Below are 21,318 nucleotides of genomic sequence, written 5' to 3'. Positions count from 1 at the left end.
AGTGTTAGCCTAATGACTGTACAATATACAAACAAAGCAAACAAGCTAACCAAATTTTTGTTCTACATGCATTGCAAAAGTAGCTGTAATCAAAACATCGCAATAATTTCTGAATGTACGGTATTTCATTCAATTCCCTTAACAGTGCATTTTCAAGTTATTGTAATTTTCATCTCAACCTTTTTAAACATACATTAACAAGAAAAATCTTCTTAAGTTGTATTGTATGTAGAAGAAAGAAGAGATTCGTATTCTGAATCAGTTGCTAGATTTATCTGTGACATTTAAACAATATAGTAACTGTTCATACGCATTGACTCAATATTGCATGTTCACAAATTTTGATTTCATACATAAATGTACGAAGGCCACGCGAATGCACATATGTTCTTTCACGACATTTACAGTTATATCAAAAAAAGAATATGTCAATATTACATAGACACTTGCGTAACAATACTTACTAACCAAATAAACAAACAATCAAGCAATATGATTTTGGAGATACATTAATGTTACAACTGAAGTTTAATAACTCTTTGTCTTAATTGGAGTGTGCAAACGATCTAATGTCGTTATTATCATATAATGCAGTATTGTATTCCTACCTTGTATGTCATTATAGTACTTGTTGGTGGTCTCGTGGTCGAAGTGCTCGACTCGAGTGCAGAAGTAGTGGGGTCGAACTCCGACCGGATCCAAGGTTACAAAGAGGTTTTATATTTCATTTCGTAATAGTAATCATGTGTTTGCCCGTGGTGCGATTGTCGTCTAGTGTGACTGGGCTTAAACTCAGACTTGGAGGTCAAACTGTGTTGAATAAATCTATAAAGTATTTTGGGATGCTATGAATAACAAAGAAGCTAACTTCATTCAAGTATGAACATTACAATATGGCAACTAATTACATAACAATTAATTATGTAATAATGACATAATGAAAATATCACAATTTGAAAGAGTAATCCTTCTTCTTTCTTTTGGTACCTCATTTATGAAATTAAAAAAAAAGATGAGTGGAATTACATCATTTTAAAGATGTCTGATTGGGGATGAAAATCTTTGTATTGTGCTACCTTAATGGTATAATTCTGTAAATTGTGACTGACTTTGATGTAGCATTTTTTAAGTGGCACTCATACCACATCTTCTTATATCTATATAGTATTTCTATTTTATCTTATCAAAAGAACTCTTTTCTGAACTTAAGTGCGTGAATCTTGTTTATCATTTGTACATATTGGCATGATAGGTCTTCGTTGCAAGTATATAACACAAAATGTTTCTGTGAACAAGATAATAGACATAGATCATGGCAATTTGTACATAATTGTACTGTTGTGTTAGATGATGTTGTCATTTAAAAGGCTTGACCAGACACAATATAGTACATCTACCAAAGTCAGAATCATTACAGAAAGGTCTTCAATTTTCATACGAACAAATTGAATTATTAGAGTTGAAATATCGTGACAAATCGTCAAAGATTGTCGACTTCCGTTTTTGATCATATCGACTAATTTGCAGATCTTGTCATGTTGATCATGTTTACAGTTTCTTTCTGTCATTGAGATAGGTGGAATATCAGGAACAAAAGGCGTACATTTTCAATCGAAACGATGTTATGCTGGAAAAGAGAAAATCTCACGAACTTGTATATATTATTTCGAGAAGTTTCTAAGTATACATTTATATAGGTCATTATTCATTACAAATGTTTAGCGTTGTGTTTGATGACATTCCATATGTTGTACACTGTATGTCAATTATTATTTGTTTCATGACTTCATAGGAATGTATGAAATATTATTCATTGAGAAATACGATATTCATTAATACACAAATACTATTTTGTTTTTCATTACAAGTCTGAATTGATGTAATACTCTTTTTCTGCATTCAGTGTAGGACACTTTTAAATTCTTGTGTACCTATATAAAAGTAAATTAAACATATTATTTTTTATTTCAGACCGACGGCGACACTCCTTTTCATATAGCTGTAAGAGGTAAAAACCTCAGCATTGTAAAATTGTTATTAGAAAGAGGAGATATAGATCCAGATAAAGTTAATAAGGTATACATTCTTTGTGACATTGTTTCAGTCATTCGGTTAATACAATGTCTAGCGTTTCATCAAAAACTTTTACGTTCCCTTTATTCGTTTGATACAATGTCTACCGTTTCATCAAATACTTTTACGTTCCCTTTATTCCTAATGCTTCAAGAGAAAATTGCACAATGAGATACACATAACGTCTGCTCAGTTACATTCAGCTTGAAAAAGGTGTTTTTAAAGGAAAAAAATATAATTAGTAATCAGGTACACTTTTGTTTGATTTCCTGTTTTATATCTGAAAAGGGGACTTCATGATAACTCTTAACGGAAGAACGATCCCAACTTGAAATTATCATCATCGAAACAGAAATTTTTCTATAGTCATGATATTATATACTTGTTTCAATTGAACACTTTAATGCAGAAAACACAATCAGAAAATCAATCACCAATTAAGTTTGTTCATTCTAATGTTCTGAAATATGCTAATCCTTTTCTTGAAAAAAACAAGTACAGTTAAGACCGGATACTAAGTATAAGATTTTCAATTAAAAATTCTAATTATATTTTAAAAGGTATTTGTACATTTAAAAATGTCGTCTAGTCGTTGTTGTATACTTATTACTGAAGATGTGTGTGTCCTGTATCATTTGAACGTATCAATATATCATATGTGTCTCACCAGTTGACCTATATTATTTCTAATTAGTAGTTAATGCATACGTTTACATACGTGAAATGTAAGTGTAACACTTTAATCAAAAGTGAAAGGCGGATGGATTTGTGACACCAATAGTTTAATAGCTGTATCACTTACAAATATACCTGTCAAATCAGAGGTTATTATTTCTACCGTGACATAATTGACCAGCTTGGATAGACATTTTTCATTCAAAAAGTTTGAGTTTATCCCCTGGCACTTCGGCTTCCTCTACCAATAAAAAGCTAACCATCACGATAAAGCCAATAGTGTTGAAGGGGTGATAAACACCAGTAGTAAATCCATGAATAATAGATGAGGCGAAAACTGTTAAATGCATACATCTAACTGTGGAATCCCAATGTGATATTACATAAACTCATCATAGAAACTAGGTTACAATTATATACTCTAGACTCTCGTTTCATCTACAAAGGGTTCATCAGTGACGTTCGAAACAAATAATTTGATACGGTAAAGAAGTTTGAGGATATAATGCCTGTCAAGGTTAGTCAATCTGATGTGGTGTGATTGCCAATATGACAACTATCAACAAGAGACCAAATGTCACAGAACTTGACAACTACAAGTCACCGTATGGCTTTCAACAATTAGCAAAGCCCATACTTATATGATTGCATGTTGGTACATAGAGAAGTCAACAGTTTCATACGAGTTTGCATATTCAGATTTATTGTCAATTGGCCATATACTTTTGGACACGTATACATTACTGATAGGCAACAGATACGAGATGCCAATGATTTGTCAACGGTTTTTTTTCTGATTCTTTCATTTTTATGGTGATTTTCCACACATTTATATGGAGTAATTTTCTTTCAGGATGATAGGTTATTGTTTCGATGTTTTCACTGAAATATGCCCTAACGCACAAAATAATGTCTTAATAAAAATGCAAACTTCAATTAACTTCAAAGTATATTCGTCTGATGGGTTTTTGTTGCCAATTTGGGAATTTACTTTATAAAATTCAATCTGTGATAGGTGTAAACAAAATCGTCATTGCCCGCATTTAATTGTAGAAACAGATAATATGAAGTTTTGTTAATTCATCGAGAGTGATACAGAGATATTATTATAAATGTGAAATGAATTAATGTAAAACTTCCATAACACTTTAAAATAAAACCAGATTTTACATTATCATGTGTAAGATTTCGAAAATCTTAATGATTCACACTGAATAGGTTGATTGATTGATTGTTGCTTTACGTCCAGTGGCAAAAATTTCATGCATGTTCAGGACGATAAACACTGAATAGGAAATCATACTGTGGCCTACATGAATTGATATTCGTTTTCGTGTAACATGTACATGTATCACGATTTCGTGCCCCCTTCGTGTTAGTTCTTTTTTTACAAGTATGCATACCTTTTACTCTATCAAATGATCAACTAATAAAATATTCTTATATTCTATTGAATAACATTCACGTACTTCACAATGGGGTCGGGTGGGGGAGGGTATATAACTATATCCTGATCATCTGTTAAAGAATGTTTTGCTATTCAAAAGAAAAAAATGAATATTTAATTCGATTCAATTAAAATTATTAAAAAAATATCACTTTTCCGCAACAGAAATGTCATTACAAATAGAAAACAAGAATGTCTCCCCAGATGACGGATGCCCAACTCGCACTATCATTTTCTATGTTCATTTGACCGTGAGATTTGGGTAAAAACTGTAATATGACATTACAATTAGTAACATGTAGTTTTTCGATTCTTTAAAGCTGCATCTAACACATTGTTAGTGAATTTGTTTTGTGTGTATCTTACCAAATGCAGACGTTTTGGTAAGTATCTGTTGGTACTTTTACACTGTCTTTGTATCATCGCTTACAGACATCGCATGCAGATCTGATTCCGTTGTTGGTCTCTTATGCAACGACTAAATGATACCTACAGTGTAATTAACATTGCAACAAACTAATTGAAACTGATCTTGTTATTTATAGTCAGAGTTGGGAAATATGGGCACTCATATATACCATATAATAGTGTTGTGATTTCCTTTCAGAATAATTTGAAACCAATCGATGTTATTGAGGCAGATGGTTGGAATATGGAAGACGATAACAGATTAAAAAAAGCTATAAAAGAACTATTAAAGGTAAACCTATTTTAAAAATTTAACATTTGATCATATTCATACATAGTTGGTATAGTACTACGACCATTTTTTGAAAGACTGCATAATTGATTATTCATGTTATAATCTTAAATTATTCTGAGGGGCAGCATCTGATATCTTTATCGTCATGTGGTTTCCTTGATTGTTGCTTGTCATCAACAGACCGTAAATGCAGAATATCATCTATCATTGTTGAGCAATATATTCAAATTTTCCATGGCACAAAATTAGAAAAGGAGAGCAAACCAGATTTGTTTTTTTTTAAATCAGTCATTTTTTTTTCTCGATTTGTTGTGGTGGTCATTGTAATGTAGGCATACAATCCATTAAAGCTTTCAATCTGTTATTAGGACGTCAATATAAATAAAAATCTTCAAACACACATAAATTGCAAATAAATCGATACCTATAGTTCGGAACTACTGCTTTTTGACCATCCTTTCCTGAGTTACAAACCTGACAATTGCTAGTATAGTACTAATTATACTGATGTTTTGGATGAGTTGTTTATGTCTCTGGCGGTTTTAAATAATTTTTGCTGATCACGATAACAAATCGTAGGAAATGACCTAAATCGTTAATATGTCGGTTTGTCTGAACTCGTACCAGATTAGACGAATAATTGGAAATAGTTAGTGTCTTTAAGTATCATTTATCCGTTAGACACAGCCAATTATTTGTTACAAGTTTAATCATTATTTCTTATATGAATACAAGTATTTGAGATCAGTTACACTAAACTCAGGCCGATGAGCAGAAGTACGTCCGTAATATTTACCGTGAGCGTTGTTTGGTATGTCCTTACATATACAGTGTCATAACTAGAATCGCATGACTATACGCTTCTACCAAATGGATGATATTATTCTTTTTCTTTTTTTTTAGTTTCATGCCTTAGGTAAGTAGGCTTGCATGCAAATAAATAATAAAAAAAACATACAAGAATCAAACAAAAACTATATCAATACTTGCTATGATAAGATTTATATAACACTTTATCCTGTTATAAATTTTAATTTATCTTAATACTCTTTTTACATTTGATAGCTTGAGGTGTAAGTGTTTAGAGTACATACTCATCTATTACCATAGTACACCACATTCATATAATAAAAAAATCAAAAAAATTACACAACTCTAAAGAAAAGCGGAAACGAACAGTTCATCATCAAAATCTGTAACATATCAAACTAACGGAAAACATTTGTCATATTTCTGAGTTTGTACAAGCATTTCCTTGTAAAGAACAAAGAAAGTGCTTACGCGAATTTATAGATCTAACATTGTTTAGATAAATTCCATATAAAGTATAAAGATGAATAAAAACACTTTACGGTAGAAAAAAAAACCATTTTAAAATAGTCGAACACAAATTGTTAAGACTTTTAATATAAATATATTTGATCAAATATCAAAATACCCTGCCACGTTTGGTCTTTTTTTTTTTTTTTTTTTTTGTTCCTGGTTTTTCTGTTTTATAAAGATCTGATGAGTAAAGCCCTTTGCAACTTATGTTTATAGTTTGCTCAAAGGTTGTGTTATAACACCACTGTCCAGGTTAGGAGAAGGTTGGGCGCCCAAAACCATGTTGAACCCCACCACATGTTGTATGTGCCTGTCTTACATCAGGAACCTTTTCTTCAGTTGTCGTGTGTTGCTGTACATCACATTTGTTTTTCATTGATTGATTTGTAGCTAAATCAGTCCATTTGTTTTCTCGTTTAAGTTTTTTTTACACATGTCATTTCGGATTTGTCTCTGGCAATCGTACCACATTTTGTATGATATTTATTCAACACCGGTTACTCAAATACTTGTCATTGATTCCATTTAAGATAACAAAAAAACTTACAAAGTAATGCCACCACAATCATAAACAATTATATAGCTACTCTGGCCAGTCCTTTTCTTTTGTTAAACTTTTCGAAATTTAGATCCTCAATGTTCTTCAAGCTCATTTTTGACTCGAGTGCCACTGTTGGGTTTGTTGTTGACGGAACGCGCGCGTTTGCCGTGCATCATTTTAATCCTGGAATCTATGATAAGTTCATTTGGAAATAGTGAAAATGGATAGAAAAGTCAAATATCAAATGTGTATATCAATGTGTATACTAAAGCAAAAGAAAAGAGCCTTATAATGCATATACTGTACATTTGTACATTGCAGATAAATTGATTCTGTAGTATCTACAATTGATTCACAACGCCCCTAGAGTATGTAGTTTCAGTCACTGTGTACAAAAGCGTAAACAAATCTACAAGGCAAATTAAAAAAGGAGGACGTACATACAAACTGAAAATATCAAACGCAATAGATATATTGGTTTTAATATAAGGCAAATTCAAGACATAATTGATTATTCAGAGAAATTTAATATAGAAGGAACAGTACTATTTCTAGATTTTAGTAAGGCGTTTGATTCTTTAGAATGGATCTTTATGACAGAAACTCTCAAAAAGTTTGGATTTAAAAGTCGATTTATCAGATGGGTTGAACCTATGTATAATGATATTAAAGGGTGTATTTTGAATAATGGGTGGGTCTCAGGTCCATTTAAAATATACCGTGGCATTCGACAAGGGTGTACGATTTCTGCTTTACTGTTTGTTATAACTGTTGAATTAATCGCCATAAGATTAAGAAAAAACAAAAAACCTAAGGGAATAACAATAAAATTAGACGGACAATCTTGTAATTTAGAAATCTGTCAATTAGCAGACGACACAACATTATTTTTTCAGTCTCGTAAAGATATAAGTCTGGCTCTCAGTATAATAGAGACATTTGGAAGTCTATCAGGGCTAAAACTTAATAGGAATAAAACAGAAAGAATATGGGTAGGGAGATTAAAAAGCAGTAAAGATAAATATGAAAATATAAACTGGACAAATAAACCAGTCAAAAGTCTAGGTATTTATTTTGGGTATGATAATAAGGAATGTCAAGCATTGAACATAGAAAAAATCTTGGATAGAATTACAAAACTTGTAGACCGATGGTCGAAAAGAAATTTAACATTGCTTGGATTTTTTTTTATTGTAAATGCTCTTCTGATACCAAATTTAACTTATTTTGCTACTAATGGTATTATTCCGAAGATAAGTTGCAAATCATTAACACTATTATTTATAAGTTTGTTTGGAATGGAAGAAAAGATAAAATAAAGAGGTAAATATTAACAAAAAAATATGCCGAAGAGGGCTTAAAAATGATGTATATATATATATATAATGTCAATACATATAAAATGGATTAAAAAATAATACAATCAGAAAATGCTAACTGGTCGGTGTTGTCTAAACTATACCTGATTAAGTTTGGCAAACATTTGCTAATTTTCAAGATAAATATAAGAAACATAAAATTAATGAAAAAAAAGAATATGGAACAATACACCACTATTTTATCAAGAACTGATAAAATCATGGATTCATGTAAATCTAAATGAAGCTAAAAATAATAAAAGATGTAACTTTTTAGAGATCAGAAAGCAAATAATATGGGGCACTAGTTTGATAAAATTTAAAGGACAATGTCTGTTTTTTTGATAAATGGATTGAAAGTGATATTCTATTTATAAATGACATAATTGACAATAGAGGACAAATATCAGAAAAAGTAATCAATTTAAAACTAAAAGACAAAAGTAATTGGATTGCTGAATTTTCAATAATTAAAAAAGCCATACCAAATCACTGGGAGGAGAAGCTTAAAACTGAGAGATCATTCAAAACTATAGTAAATATTAACAGAGAAAAATTTAGACTAAGAGACCATGAGGATATACTGGGCATTAATAATAAAGATATTTATAAGATAGTGGAAAGTCGAATAAAACAGATACACCTATTGGTTTTTTAAAATGGAAAAAGATATTACATACAGGAAATATAAATAGTGAACTCAAAGACACTATAAAATTCACTTTTGAATACTTAAAAGATAATGAGATTAAGATGTTCAGGTGGAAATTAATGCACTTCATCTTGGCAAATAAAGAGCTGTTATTTCAATGGAAAATTTCTGAAAACAGCCTTTGTTCATATTGCAATGAACAAGATAACTACGAACATTTTTTTCATCACGCATATAACACAAACGTCTGGAGATCAACGAGAGATATATTTAATAAATTAGGTATTGACAAACATGTTATAAGCCTACACTCTCTAGTAATAGGATACAAGATTCATGATGATGCTTCTTTTGGACTTAATCACTTGCTGAGCTTAATGTTTTTTTCAGTCTATAAATCACATTATAAATCTAATAATAAGGCAAAAAAAAAATAGACATAGTGAAAAATTTTAAATATGAAATCTGTCCCAAGTCAGGAGCCTCTGGCCTTTGTTAGTCTTGTATTATTTTAATATTAGTTTCTTGTGTACAATTTGGAAATTAGTATGGCGTTCATTATCACTGAACTAGTATATATTTGTGTAGGGGCCAGTTGAAGGACGCCTCCGGGTACGGGAATTTCTCGTTACATTGCAGACCTGTTGGTGACCTTCTGCTGTTGTTTTTGTATATGGTCGGGTTGTTGTCTCTTTGGCACATTCCCCATTTCCCTTCTCAATTTTACAGTTGAATTATATTGTACGGCCAGTATAGAAATAAACATAATGTTAAAAAAGTGTTGCAGATCTTGAAATAAACAAAATTATCTTTTGGAAAAAACAGAATGTATGTTCTAGAATGTTAATATTGTGTACTTGTTATCAATACTTCAAGTAGACAGTAAAAATATATGTTACTATAATATTAGTATATGTGTCTATGTACAAAAAAGGTATGAAAACACATACAGATACATTTGTACATGTACAATGTATGTGAATGCATCTTTCTGTAAAAGTTTTTATATGTGTGAACATGTATAATGTATGTATGTAACTAGTGCACACGTGTGAATGAAAATATATGTAAGTGTGAATACATGTATAAAGGTATGTCAGTTATATATGCATGAAAGTGAAGTATAAAATTAATTTTGGAAAGAAAAGGGGGGGATAAAAGTAAAAATAAATAGTTTGTAGACAATGTTCAACATGTATCCTATCATATCTGTACAACAAAGATGTACATTTTCATATGTTTAATGATGTTTTTCTCTTTTTTTTATGTGAAACTATAGGAACATATTATATATAAAAATAATAAGGATAATTCTAATGTTTACAATATAAAGGTCACAGACAGGTCACAGACTGTTCACAGGTAACAAAATTGGGGTCAAATTTGTAAAATCAAAATTCATGACAAAAGCTTATAAGAAACAAAAAAAAATCATATTTAACTTACCATTCTTTAGTATTAACAAACACTTCCAAAGAATTGTATAAATCCAAAGGTATTAACAAAAATTAACAGAAACAGTAACCACACTGTATCTCATTCATATTTTCATATTTTTCAAAATTCTATTAAAAGAAACGATAACGGTTTTTTCTCCGTAAATTTCACGACACAGCGTCTGTAACATCTTTAAGTACTTCGATAATATTTTATAAGATATTATGTTTATTTATAAAGTAATTATAGAAAATAGAAATGTATTAAATGGCTATGTATAAAATAAGATAAGTTTTACTGAATATTCTCCCTGAATATCAGTTATAATTGTATGTAACAGGGATACTTGATGGAATGCTGTACATTAAGGAATTTGTTAAAACAGCAATTAGTGCAATAAAGAATTTATGAATGTTAAAAAAAAAAGAAAATATATCAAACGCTAGCAATCATCAGATCAAGTGGAAAACAACTGTCACATTCCTGACTTGGTACAGGCATTTTCTCACTTGAATGACAGTTGTATTACTTTCGTCAAATTAGTAGAAAAGGAATGGTTGATCATGACTTTGATTGTAAATACGAATTGATAGTATTCTGTAGAAACAGGGGTTTTTTTTGTTGCGCGTTTGGTAGAAAGAAAAAAAACTTAAAAGGACACTTATGTAAATTGGAAATACATTACAGTTAAGGAAAAAACAAGTTTCATCTACTCTTTTGTAAATATCAAAGGAATATATAACAGTCCTTTATTTGTCCTCTTAGCAAGTATCGATGAGGTAAATGTTGAGTAAGTTTTCTAGTTAATTGTCACCACGTTATTCATGTATATGAACCTGAAATCGTTATGAATTATTGAAGGTGTATGCTATTTCTAAGACATTGTCTGTTGTAAATTCAGTACCGTTTAGACATATTGCCTTGTAGAGAACACAGAACTGTTTATATATGTTTCTTTGTAGAAAATACATGTCTGTTTATACATGTTGCCTTGTATAGAATATAGTACTGTTTATACATGGTGCCTTGTAGAGAATACAGTTCTTTTTAAACATGTTGTCTTGAAAAGAATACAGTACTGTTTATATATGTTGCTTTGTAGAAAAAAACAGTACTTTTTATATGTGTTTGCCTTGTAGAGAATACAGTATTGTTTATACATGTTGCATTGTAGAGATTACAGTACAGTTTAGACATGTTGCCTTGTAGATAATACAGAACTGTTTAAACTTGTTGCTTTGTAGATTATACAGAACTGGTTATGTATGTTACCTTGTAGAGAATACAGTACAGTTGAAAGGTTGCACTTTGTAAATACAGCTGTTTCTCAAACCACGCCTCTTTTTGGGAGATTTAGAATATTCATAGAAAACTAATTTTGATAACATACTGGTTCCCAGTTATGCTCTCTGTGTTCCATCTCATAGAGAAATAACATGAATAACTTGGGAATGTTACCAGTAAATATCACTAGTAACCCGAATTTAACTTGATCGGACAAAAACACATTAACTCTGTTCAAATGAGATTAATCGTCATTTGATAAAGATTGACAAAAATTAAAAATCATTTTTAATTTATTTCAATGCATATCAAATTATTTTAATGCCAGTCAAATAGATTCTCTTGCAGTCGTTCAATTTAATTCAAGTTGGCGGTAAGTTACGTCAAACAAATAGGCCACGCCCCCGTTAAACTATTTCAAACTGGTATTAAACCGTGTTGAGACCCGAGGTTTTAACAGGTAAATCACTCAAGCAAAACAACATCGATGTATCTTTCGTTTATTTCTTTCAAACTTTATCGACTTATATATATAAATGCGTGTATTCTTATTAAAGTCATATACTTCACAATTTAAACAAATGAATGATCAATACACGTAACATATAAGGAATTTAAATAAAAAAATAAAATATTGATGGACGGTTTATAAAATTTAAAACTTGTGAATCTGTTAAAAATAAAATAGTTAGATGTTTAACAAATTTTTAATTTGCCCAAATGCAGTAGATCTTTATCTCACATATTCGTTTCAAAACTTGCTGAGTGCTATGAAAACTTGTGACATGTAAGTAATTTATGGTCCATTGCAATGACTTACGAAACTTTAGGTATTCCTGTATATTTCCGTTTCTCTTTTTCTGTGTACTCGTAAATTAAATATAGACACGGAAATTAAAGTTACTTACAAAAATTATTAATTTTTCACATAGTTTAAATCGATGTATCTTATATTTTCGGTCAACAACAAATATTCCCTAGCTGTAGATTGATATATGAAATAGCTTGTAATAAAAGTAATGTTGTGTTAAATAATAGAATTAATGAAGATAATGTTGACATTTGTTGAATTTAATAAACAGTTAAGTCTTGCACAACTTTGTAAATGAAGGAACAGCTCAATAAACTTTTAAAACTGTGTTTCAAATTGTAATATCGGTCACTGACGCGAAACGGGCGTTAATTGTGGAAAAGCAGCACAATACGAAAATTGTGAATTGTGGTTCCGATTCTGTAAAGGGATTATTGTGCTGTCATGCACCGTGACGTACAAAAAGTCTTGCTATAAATGAACATATATTCTGTTTATATGAGATGAATTTTAGTCTGCGATAACGATGGGTTGGTTGATTTAAGTTTTACGACCTTGACTTGCTCTAAGTCGACATTATCTTACGTCTACTGCATTTAAAAAAAAACGTATGTTTACGTTTAGGGCATTTAATATAAGTCTACCTACCAAATTAAAATCAACATAAACATTATTAAAATAAACAAGAATAGAAAAGAAACAATTATGCATTGTTGCTCTGATATAATTTTTATTAACTATATTTGAGCGGTAATGTCTTTATAAAAACTGATTGTCGTATACATAAAATATTTCATCTAGGTGCTTTCGTTGAAGTTCGTGTTACATATCAAAATGAATTTCATTGGTTGAAATGTTTGCAAACTTTCAATCCAGGTGTTCTCATCGAGGTCCGCGTTCATGTTTCAATTCAATACACAATATTTCATCTAGGTGCTTTCGTAGAAGTTCGCGTTTCATAGTAAAATGAATTTCATTGGTCGGAATATTTGCAAACTTTCAATCCAGGTGTTCTCATCGAGGTCCGCGTTCGTGTTTCAATTCAATACACAGTATGAAGTCCAATATGGTAAAAAAAAAAGAATTTTAAACTCTACGATGTCCGAGTAAATAAATAGAATTTAGAAAATAAAACACTTTTACGATTCTTCCAACACAATAAACTTCCAACACAATAAATATACTATCCTTTTCGCCGATGAATAATTATTCCTATAATATAAGAACTAGGATTTGTATACTATTCAATCTGGGAACAGTATACCTAACAATATATATGTTCCTGATTTGATTTATTCCTCGAGAAAATAAATTTCATTTATTCACTTAAATCAATAATTGATCAACTTGAACTTTGAAAAAGTTACATTAATATATCTTTTCGCATCCTTTAATTTAAGGTAATTAAATCCGAAAAACTAAATAAAATTAATTGTATTATTTAATTTAGATTCTTTATTTCTTATAAAACCAAGTGAACGGTAAAAAGAAAGATATTTTTACATATAATATTAACATACAGATTTTGAGTATGACAAGTTTGCACAAAGCGAGCAACAAGAATGAGAGATTGGTGATCAGCCTGGAGAACATACTTTTATGTATATATAATTCAAATTAATTTACACAAATTTTTCAAAACACAATATTTTCTGAAATAAATAAAGTGCCCAATTTCGAAACATTACTCGGCATACATAGTTAGGTTTAATAAAAGGTCTTCAACTTTCTGTTAGAGTTGTGCAGTTTAGAATATAGTGAAATACATCAACCTTTCTCTTGAGAGTTACAAAGTACACAGTACCTTTCCTGTCTCATAATTCTACGCCATCTACCGGTTGCTATAGGTAACCGATGATTTCCAGTTCTAAACATATACAACGTTATCTTATCTTTATAACGTAATAAGTCTAAATATTCTGCAAATTCAAAGATTTCTTTAAACAGTTTTTAACATAATACTTTTGGAGAATATTCCATTTCTGATTTCCAAGTCTGCTGAAATTGGTAAAAAAAATCTCTGTTTAATGCTCAACTTTAACCCTTTTGGATTAAAACTATAGTTACTCTAATATAACCTCCTTGCTCTGATTTAACCAAATATTTTAAAATACATATTTATTCAAGATATTTTTTATACAAATCAACCAATCCAAAGTAAATCCACCATCTACGTTGAGTTTATAAATATATCTATATAATTTACTATCGGAACTGTTTACAATGTTAGACCAAAAAGATACCATACGGTGTTCCACATATACTGACATAGGATAAGCGTCTAGCTCTCCATAAACCATAGAGCTTGGTTTTTTTTTTTCAAGTTGAAGAAAAGTTTACAAAACTTGAAATGCACTTTCTATTGCATCAATAAAACTAAAACTCCAAATTTAGCAGCCGTATAGCAATATAGGCCTTACAATCTTATCAAAAAGATCGTACTGACATTTAATTACTAGTAGTAGATTAACTAAAATAATTGATTCGATATTTTTATTAATCAATCGATAAATTGAAGAACTGAATGGAATAAAAACATAAATAAAGAAAATATTTGTTTAACGCCATTATCTTTGACTATCGTACAGGTATGCTAGCAAGGAGACTGTACAGGGGCGGATGCGGGTTTTGTTCCGTAGATAAGACCTCCCGTTTGTTTGACGAAATTATTTTTTAATTGGGACATATATGGTTTGAAACCCCTCTTTTCTGTGACCAGTGGTTGTCGTTGTTGTTTATATTTTTCTATTAGTGTTGTACAACAATCAGGCCGATAGTTTTGTTGTTTGGATTGTTTTAATTCATATTTGTAATTTTGGGAAATTTTATAAATGTTTAAGCGGTTAGGTTTTCGCTCGTTGTTGAAGGCTGTACGGTGATTTAATTCATTGGCAAGTACACCACATCTTCTTACATTTATTCGTTAAATCATGTAGATCTTCATCAAGTCTAAATAAATAAATGATTATGAAATGTACTTATTGATACCTATACAACTTTTAATTCCAAATAATTATGTTTATCTAACATAGAATTGTTATCGGCGGAGACATATACACACTAAGTCTAAACTGGTTTAAAAAATTATTGTCACATGTATATGTTATATATATAGTGTGTTTTTATGTAAAAACAAAAATCTGTGAATATCTACCACTACTGTTACCGGCTTAAGAGATCAGCGTTCCTCGCGAGCTTTGAATAAACAAATCCAAACCAAAACAAGTACATAAAATGCATATTTTTAATCACAATATAGAAACACTTAAATTGTAATACATATTTTTATGAATAATTCAATTTTATTAAATCTTTCTCAATTTGGCATGTACAGCAGCATCAAGGGATTGTAAATATACAATTCCTTATTTACAATTCCTTGGCAGCATGTATTCTTCTATATTGTGACCTTATTTGAACTAAAAGAAAAAGAAGAAGAAGAAGAAGTCTGGAATTATCGCTATCTGTTCGACGGTCTAAAGATTACAGTGTGTTATCGATCTAGGTGTTCGCGTTGAGGTCCGCGTTCTAAATCTTGTAAAAGCATTTCATTGGTCAGTAGATTTGCAATCTTTCAATCCAAGGTGTTCTCAATGGAGTCCGCGTTCATGTTTCAATAGGATAAACTACATTGTTAGTTTTCTATCCGAGTTAACAAAGTAGATTTTTTTTATCCGAAAAGACGGATTTTTCTACATGTTCTACAATAAATTTGTACAACGATTGAATATTGTTTAATGCATAAATGTCCAGGTCTAGATCGAATTTTCTTTGCTTCGACGAAAGTACGAATATAGAAAAATCACAGATTTATATTAAAACTAGAACGTTCAAGAACAGTTAAAAAAGTCATCACAATTTTTTTATTGTTAGTTATTTCGTTATGTCGAAGGGCATTAAGTTCCATCGTTTATTGGTATTGGTCAAATGGATAGGTCAGAGAGTCGTTGGGACGAAGGACACTAAGTTCCGTCACAACACAGACGACAAAAGCGAAATTGTGACAAATTTTATTTCCTATTGTTATTTAGGAAGTCAAACATGTATATGGAAAGTAAATTTTACTATTATTTATTGAACAAGATAAGAAGATCAGTCACTATTATTTATTGAACAAAACAAGACTGAGTTCAAAACCGCTAAATTTGACCCTAAAAAAACAATACAGGCCTATAGTATTTTGAAGCATTTTTGAAGTATTCAAATATTATGAAACATCTTATATTTTTTACAAATACAAGGAACAAGCAAGTCTGTCCAAAAATGATTGATATTTCAGAAAATTGTATAGTGTGTTCATTGTAAACGTAAACCAGAATGCATATAGTTTTCTCTACTTATAACAGTCACAAATCATTTCTAGAAATAAAAATCAGCGATTTACGATTCATGCAATAATATTTTGTCGAAAGTGATCGAGATAACCTTATCAGGTAATTCAAGTTATCGGACACTTATTTTTTTTCCAGAACATGTTATAATAGTTAATATCCGAGCCATAAAATACATGTATTATATCTGGTATAGTCCCAGATTATATTCTTTGTTAATATGCATCCTTCATTTAAAGTCTTGTTTTTCTTATAACACTTTACATCGTATATCAGGGGCACTGCCGAAAATAATCTTTCAAAAAGCAAACCTAAGTTGTAACCTTTAGAACTTGTATGTCTGATAATTTTGCTCACATGACACAGGCGTGGGGGGTTCCGGAGGGGTGGGGGATGGGGGTTCCGGGGGTTGGAACCCTCCCTTTTTTTGGACGATCAATGCATTTGAATGGGGACATGTAATTGGAACCCCCCCCCTTTGTCCTGGGTTAGGAACCCCCCTTTTTAAAATGACTGGATCCGCCCCTGTGACAAGAAATTTTACAATAAACATTGCTCACGCACGATAGATTCTGATGTATGACACGTGCCGTTACAATAGCCAGTTTACACGCATCAGCGCACACATGTTTGTCGAATAGGCGAGTTGATTGGAGGAAAGTTACCGAAAACCACGCCTATCTTTAACTAATACCCAATCAAACGCCTTTGACATAAACATAAATAATACATGGGTAAGATTACAGAGATTTTGTTGCGTATTCAATATTTGAAAAAGTTTAAGACTCTTGATTCAAACTTAAAATTATAGAATATGCTCGTAATGCATTTTCGCAATTTCGTTAAATTTAATTTTATACATAATTTCACCTACCTGGTGAGGATAAAATACAAAGGAGTAGGTTCAGTAAGACCCCTTTTTTGCCCCAAAATATAGCAGTTTAACAAAGTTGTGATAATGTAATCGTTAAGTTATTTATTGGAAAGTAGAATGATTCTGCTACATAAATATGGGCTGTTTTTAACAATACAATGCACATATATCGGGTACTAGCATCATAAAGTCATGCTAAATTACTGAAATCTTCACAATTTTAGCATTTTAGTTAAATTTTAGATTGTTTCTGTCTAAAATGAAAAGTGACGATTTTTGGCAAATTTGATAGATTTTTCATATTCAAGCTTGAATCGGAGCGTTTTTAATGACTAAATCAGTTAAAATCTTTCACAAAAACTAATTGAATCAATTGAAATAGACACTTAAGTGTTTTAAAAGTGTCTAAAATATTTCGTCAGATGAACTTAAAAATGATGCCAAAATCGGCCCTTACTGGACCTACTCCTTTAAAAAAAATGCAAATTACAACTATTTCGAATTAAATTGTTGTGATAAATGGGTATTAAAATGTATTAAACAAAAAAACCAAAGACCAGTTTCAACAAGAATGCTTTGTTTTTTTTGCAGAATCGCATAAAAAAATTCATGTCAAAAACAATTAACAATTTGAAAACTGCTTTTAATATTTACCATACTAAATTCATATATTACGCAAATACGCATATGTGGTAGTCGCCACTTGCCGCTCAGTGAGTCTAGAAGGTGGTAGGATTTACACAGAGAAGACAGAATATGTCGTCTCTGTGACACAAACAACATTGATGACGAGTACCATTTCGTTATGAATTGTAGAACATTTAAACTATAGAAAGAAGGAAATGTTTACGGAACTACTGTTAGTCAAACCCGAATATATCTTTAAAATTGATCAACATTTTAACTCTTCAAATATTGTAATATAAGAAAAACTATGTAAAAAATATAAATGTGAAAGTCAGCTCTCCATGTTAATTTAATTGTATCGTTTACACATGCATGTAATAATTTTACCTTATAGTTATGTTTATGTATGTTCTTGATAACTAGTAATTGAAGTTTTATGAGAAATAAAGTATTCGTATTCCTTTAAACCATAAACTACAGTACACGAAGACAGCCTAAGGGTAAAGTACAAATGAATATATCATAAAGATTATATTTAATCCTCATCCGTACGCGTCCTTGTAAATGCAAAACTCTGGATTTTACTGGGTTCAATGTTTAGTGGTAAGTATTTCATATATGCACAGGTCCTGAGACAGAAAATCGAATTATTCATTCACTAATTATGGTTTTCAAAAATAACGATTGCGAGATGATGGACAGGAAGACTTCAAGCGTAAGAGTGTGAACTAGCTGTCAGTAACTTAAGTACTCTCAGATCTTTTTCTTGCTAGTGTCTTTTTGTTGTTCTGGTACACAAGCGAATCTTTCATTGTTGAAGACCCTTTAGTGACTATAAAAGATGAACAGGAATAAAAACGCTGACCATTGATAATTTGTATTTTTGTTAAGCATTGCCTTTGATTACTGTCCCGTGTACGTTTACTCAATATTCCTTTATTTTCTATAAAAGCGTTTGTCTTGACAGTAAGTTGACACGACTTATGACGTTACGCCACGAGTTATCGTTCCTGACGTTATCGAATAACGTTCACACAAACAAGTCAATGCAGCCGGTTCTGCAATCACAAAGTGATTAAATAATAATAAAAAAAAAAAAATTTGAAACTATTTGACATTTTTATGGTAACTTTTTCTAGATGCAGAGTGTCGAAAGTTTGTATGCAATACGTAACGGTAAATGTTTTGACATAGGTTGCTTTATCGTGATTTGAGTTGGAAAAGATGTACATGTATAAGTTCGGGGAAAAAACGACTAAAAGAGAATTAACATAGTTGCCTTGTTTGGCCATGAGGGGCAGATTGCTCATAATATACCCTCATTGTCCAGTGTCAGTCCAAATTTTTCTCAAACATTTTCCCGGATCGGCTCTATTACAAAACCTACCTAGTATTGTATTCAAGTTAGTGGTAACTTGTTCTCGTCCTGAACATGCATGAAATATTTGCCACTGGACGTTAAACAATCAAAAATCAATCCTACAATTTACACCCGTTACTTGAAACTTTAGTTGTTAAAATTTAAATCATTGCCTATAATTTTTTTAAAGAAATGGACAAACTTTACGAACATTTAGGCAAAAAGAAATATATACGTTACCGCTTGGTAATTATGGAGGTGGGGTAACATGAGACTTTATTTATAAAAGAACAAGTACAAATAAAATAAAAAAATATATATGTAACATATTATTTGTACACCAGTTTGCTGTTAGAACGATTAATAGAGATACGGGATATGCAATTTATAAGATAGCTACAGTTGGACATTTAACTACATCAAAACCAAATAAACCAAGCAAATTGTGACTAATGCTAATTGGACGAGTATCTTTTTATTTCTAATTTGTAGTCAGTTTACTAAACGACGGTTCCCTAAATAGGAAAGTTTTGATAAGTATAATTATCCCAGTAACATTTCAGTCTCCTAGTACATATTTGTTTAAGTCCTAAAACTTTTGCATGTTCTTCTGGAGAAAATTCCAACCATAATGAAATAAGGAGGTGCGGTAAAATTGCCAATTAATCAACTTTCTACCAAATACAAAATGACGGAAATGTTAGCTTGCTTACATTGCTACTTCATTTTATATATCAAAATTACCATTCCATTATATGAACTGCATATTCAAAAATATGTTTTGTCACCAATATCCTAATAGAGCACGTATCATCATACTGTTTCACCCGTGTCCGTTCTACCGTCAATCGCGCACTTAGTGTATACCTATAGGGTATATACGGCTTATTATTAAGGACTAAGTGCTGTCTGTTTGCTTCAGGTTTAAATTATGTACCTGGTGTTACCAAAAATGTACTCATATTAAAGGTTCGCATTTCGTCTTGGTTTCCTTTATTTTTTGTTCATGACAGGTTGCTGGATTAGACGTTTTGATAAAATATAAAAGACACGCAGACTCTGGCTTATATCTCCTACATGTGGAATTTCAAGCTGAACCTTTTATATTTCGCATTTGCAGTTTGTTTTACTTAAAGAATGCATGTATGATCTCAAGATTTGTTTCGTAAATAATTTTCCACAAATGACACTGTTGAACTTTGTGAAATTTTGCATACAATTTGCACTGTTTGTCCGACTTACTGAGCTTGTATTGTATTGTCCCGAACATGCATGAACTATTTGCCACTGAACGTAAAACAACCATCAAAAACCGAGCAATTATAAAACTGTTTACTGAATCATATTTTTAAAGTACTATATTTCTGCATGGATGAAGCAACGACCCCACCCTTGCCTTAAATGATGGAGTAAAAAACTCAGTAATTCAAATGAATCACACGTGAAATTTTTCATGTTATTTTCACGTGAACTTTGTAAAAATATCAATGTATTTTTCATGATTTTAATTAAATTTTAGAAAAAAGATATTATTTTAATAAGGTTATTTTTAAAAATAACGTGCATTTAACGTGTACCAAATTCCGGTGATTTATGCATGAACCATTATCATAAGTTTCACATGTAACCAACCAGTATAAGCAAGTTTCAAGTATTTCAAATGACAATTTACACTTAGACTATAGCCACACAGTAGGACAGTAAATGAACAAAAGACAAGTAAATCATAAACATGCATGGATCACGCAAAAACATGCAGGGGCGACACCGGAGTAATGGGAGTTTGCTTCTTGCAAGAAATTCGCCGTGAAAACAATTTGAT

General features: G+C 30.9%; 1 protein-coding gene across 1 annotated transcript in view; it reads left to right on the top strand.

Moving 5' to 3' along the window:
• The first annotated feature begins 847 nt into the window (after nucleotides 1–847).
• Nucleotides 848–21,318, top strand: part of LOC139526339 (uncharacterized) — a 58,015-nt gene continuing 37,544 nt past the window's right edge. The window contains exons 1-5 of the mRNA XM_071321473.1: nucleotides 848–877; nucleotides 1,972–2,076; nucleotides 4,803–4,895; nucleotides 5,802–5,814; nucleotides 7,282–7,827. Coding sequence (XP_071177574.1) covers nucleotides 848–877; nucleotides 1,972–2,076; nucleotides 4,803–4,895; nucleotides 5,802–5,814; nucleotides 7,282–7,827 — 787 coding nt within the window. The remainder of the gene's footprint in view (nucleotides 878–1,971; nucleotides 2,077–4,802; nucleotides 4,896–5,801; nucleotides 5,815–7,281; nucleotides 7,828–21,318) is intronic.

Source organism: Mytilus edulis, chromosome 6 (genome assembly GCF_963676685.1).
Source record: "Mytilus edulis chromosome 6, xbMytEdul2.2, whole genome shotgun sequence".
NCBI classification, from domain to species: Eukaryota; Metazoa; Mollusca; class Bivalvia; order Mytilida; family Mytilidae; genus Mytilus; species Mytilus edulis.
Note: the sequence above shows the minus strand (reverse complement) of the source record. Positions and strands in the feature narration are given on the sequence as shown.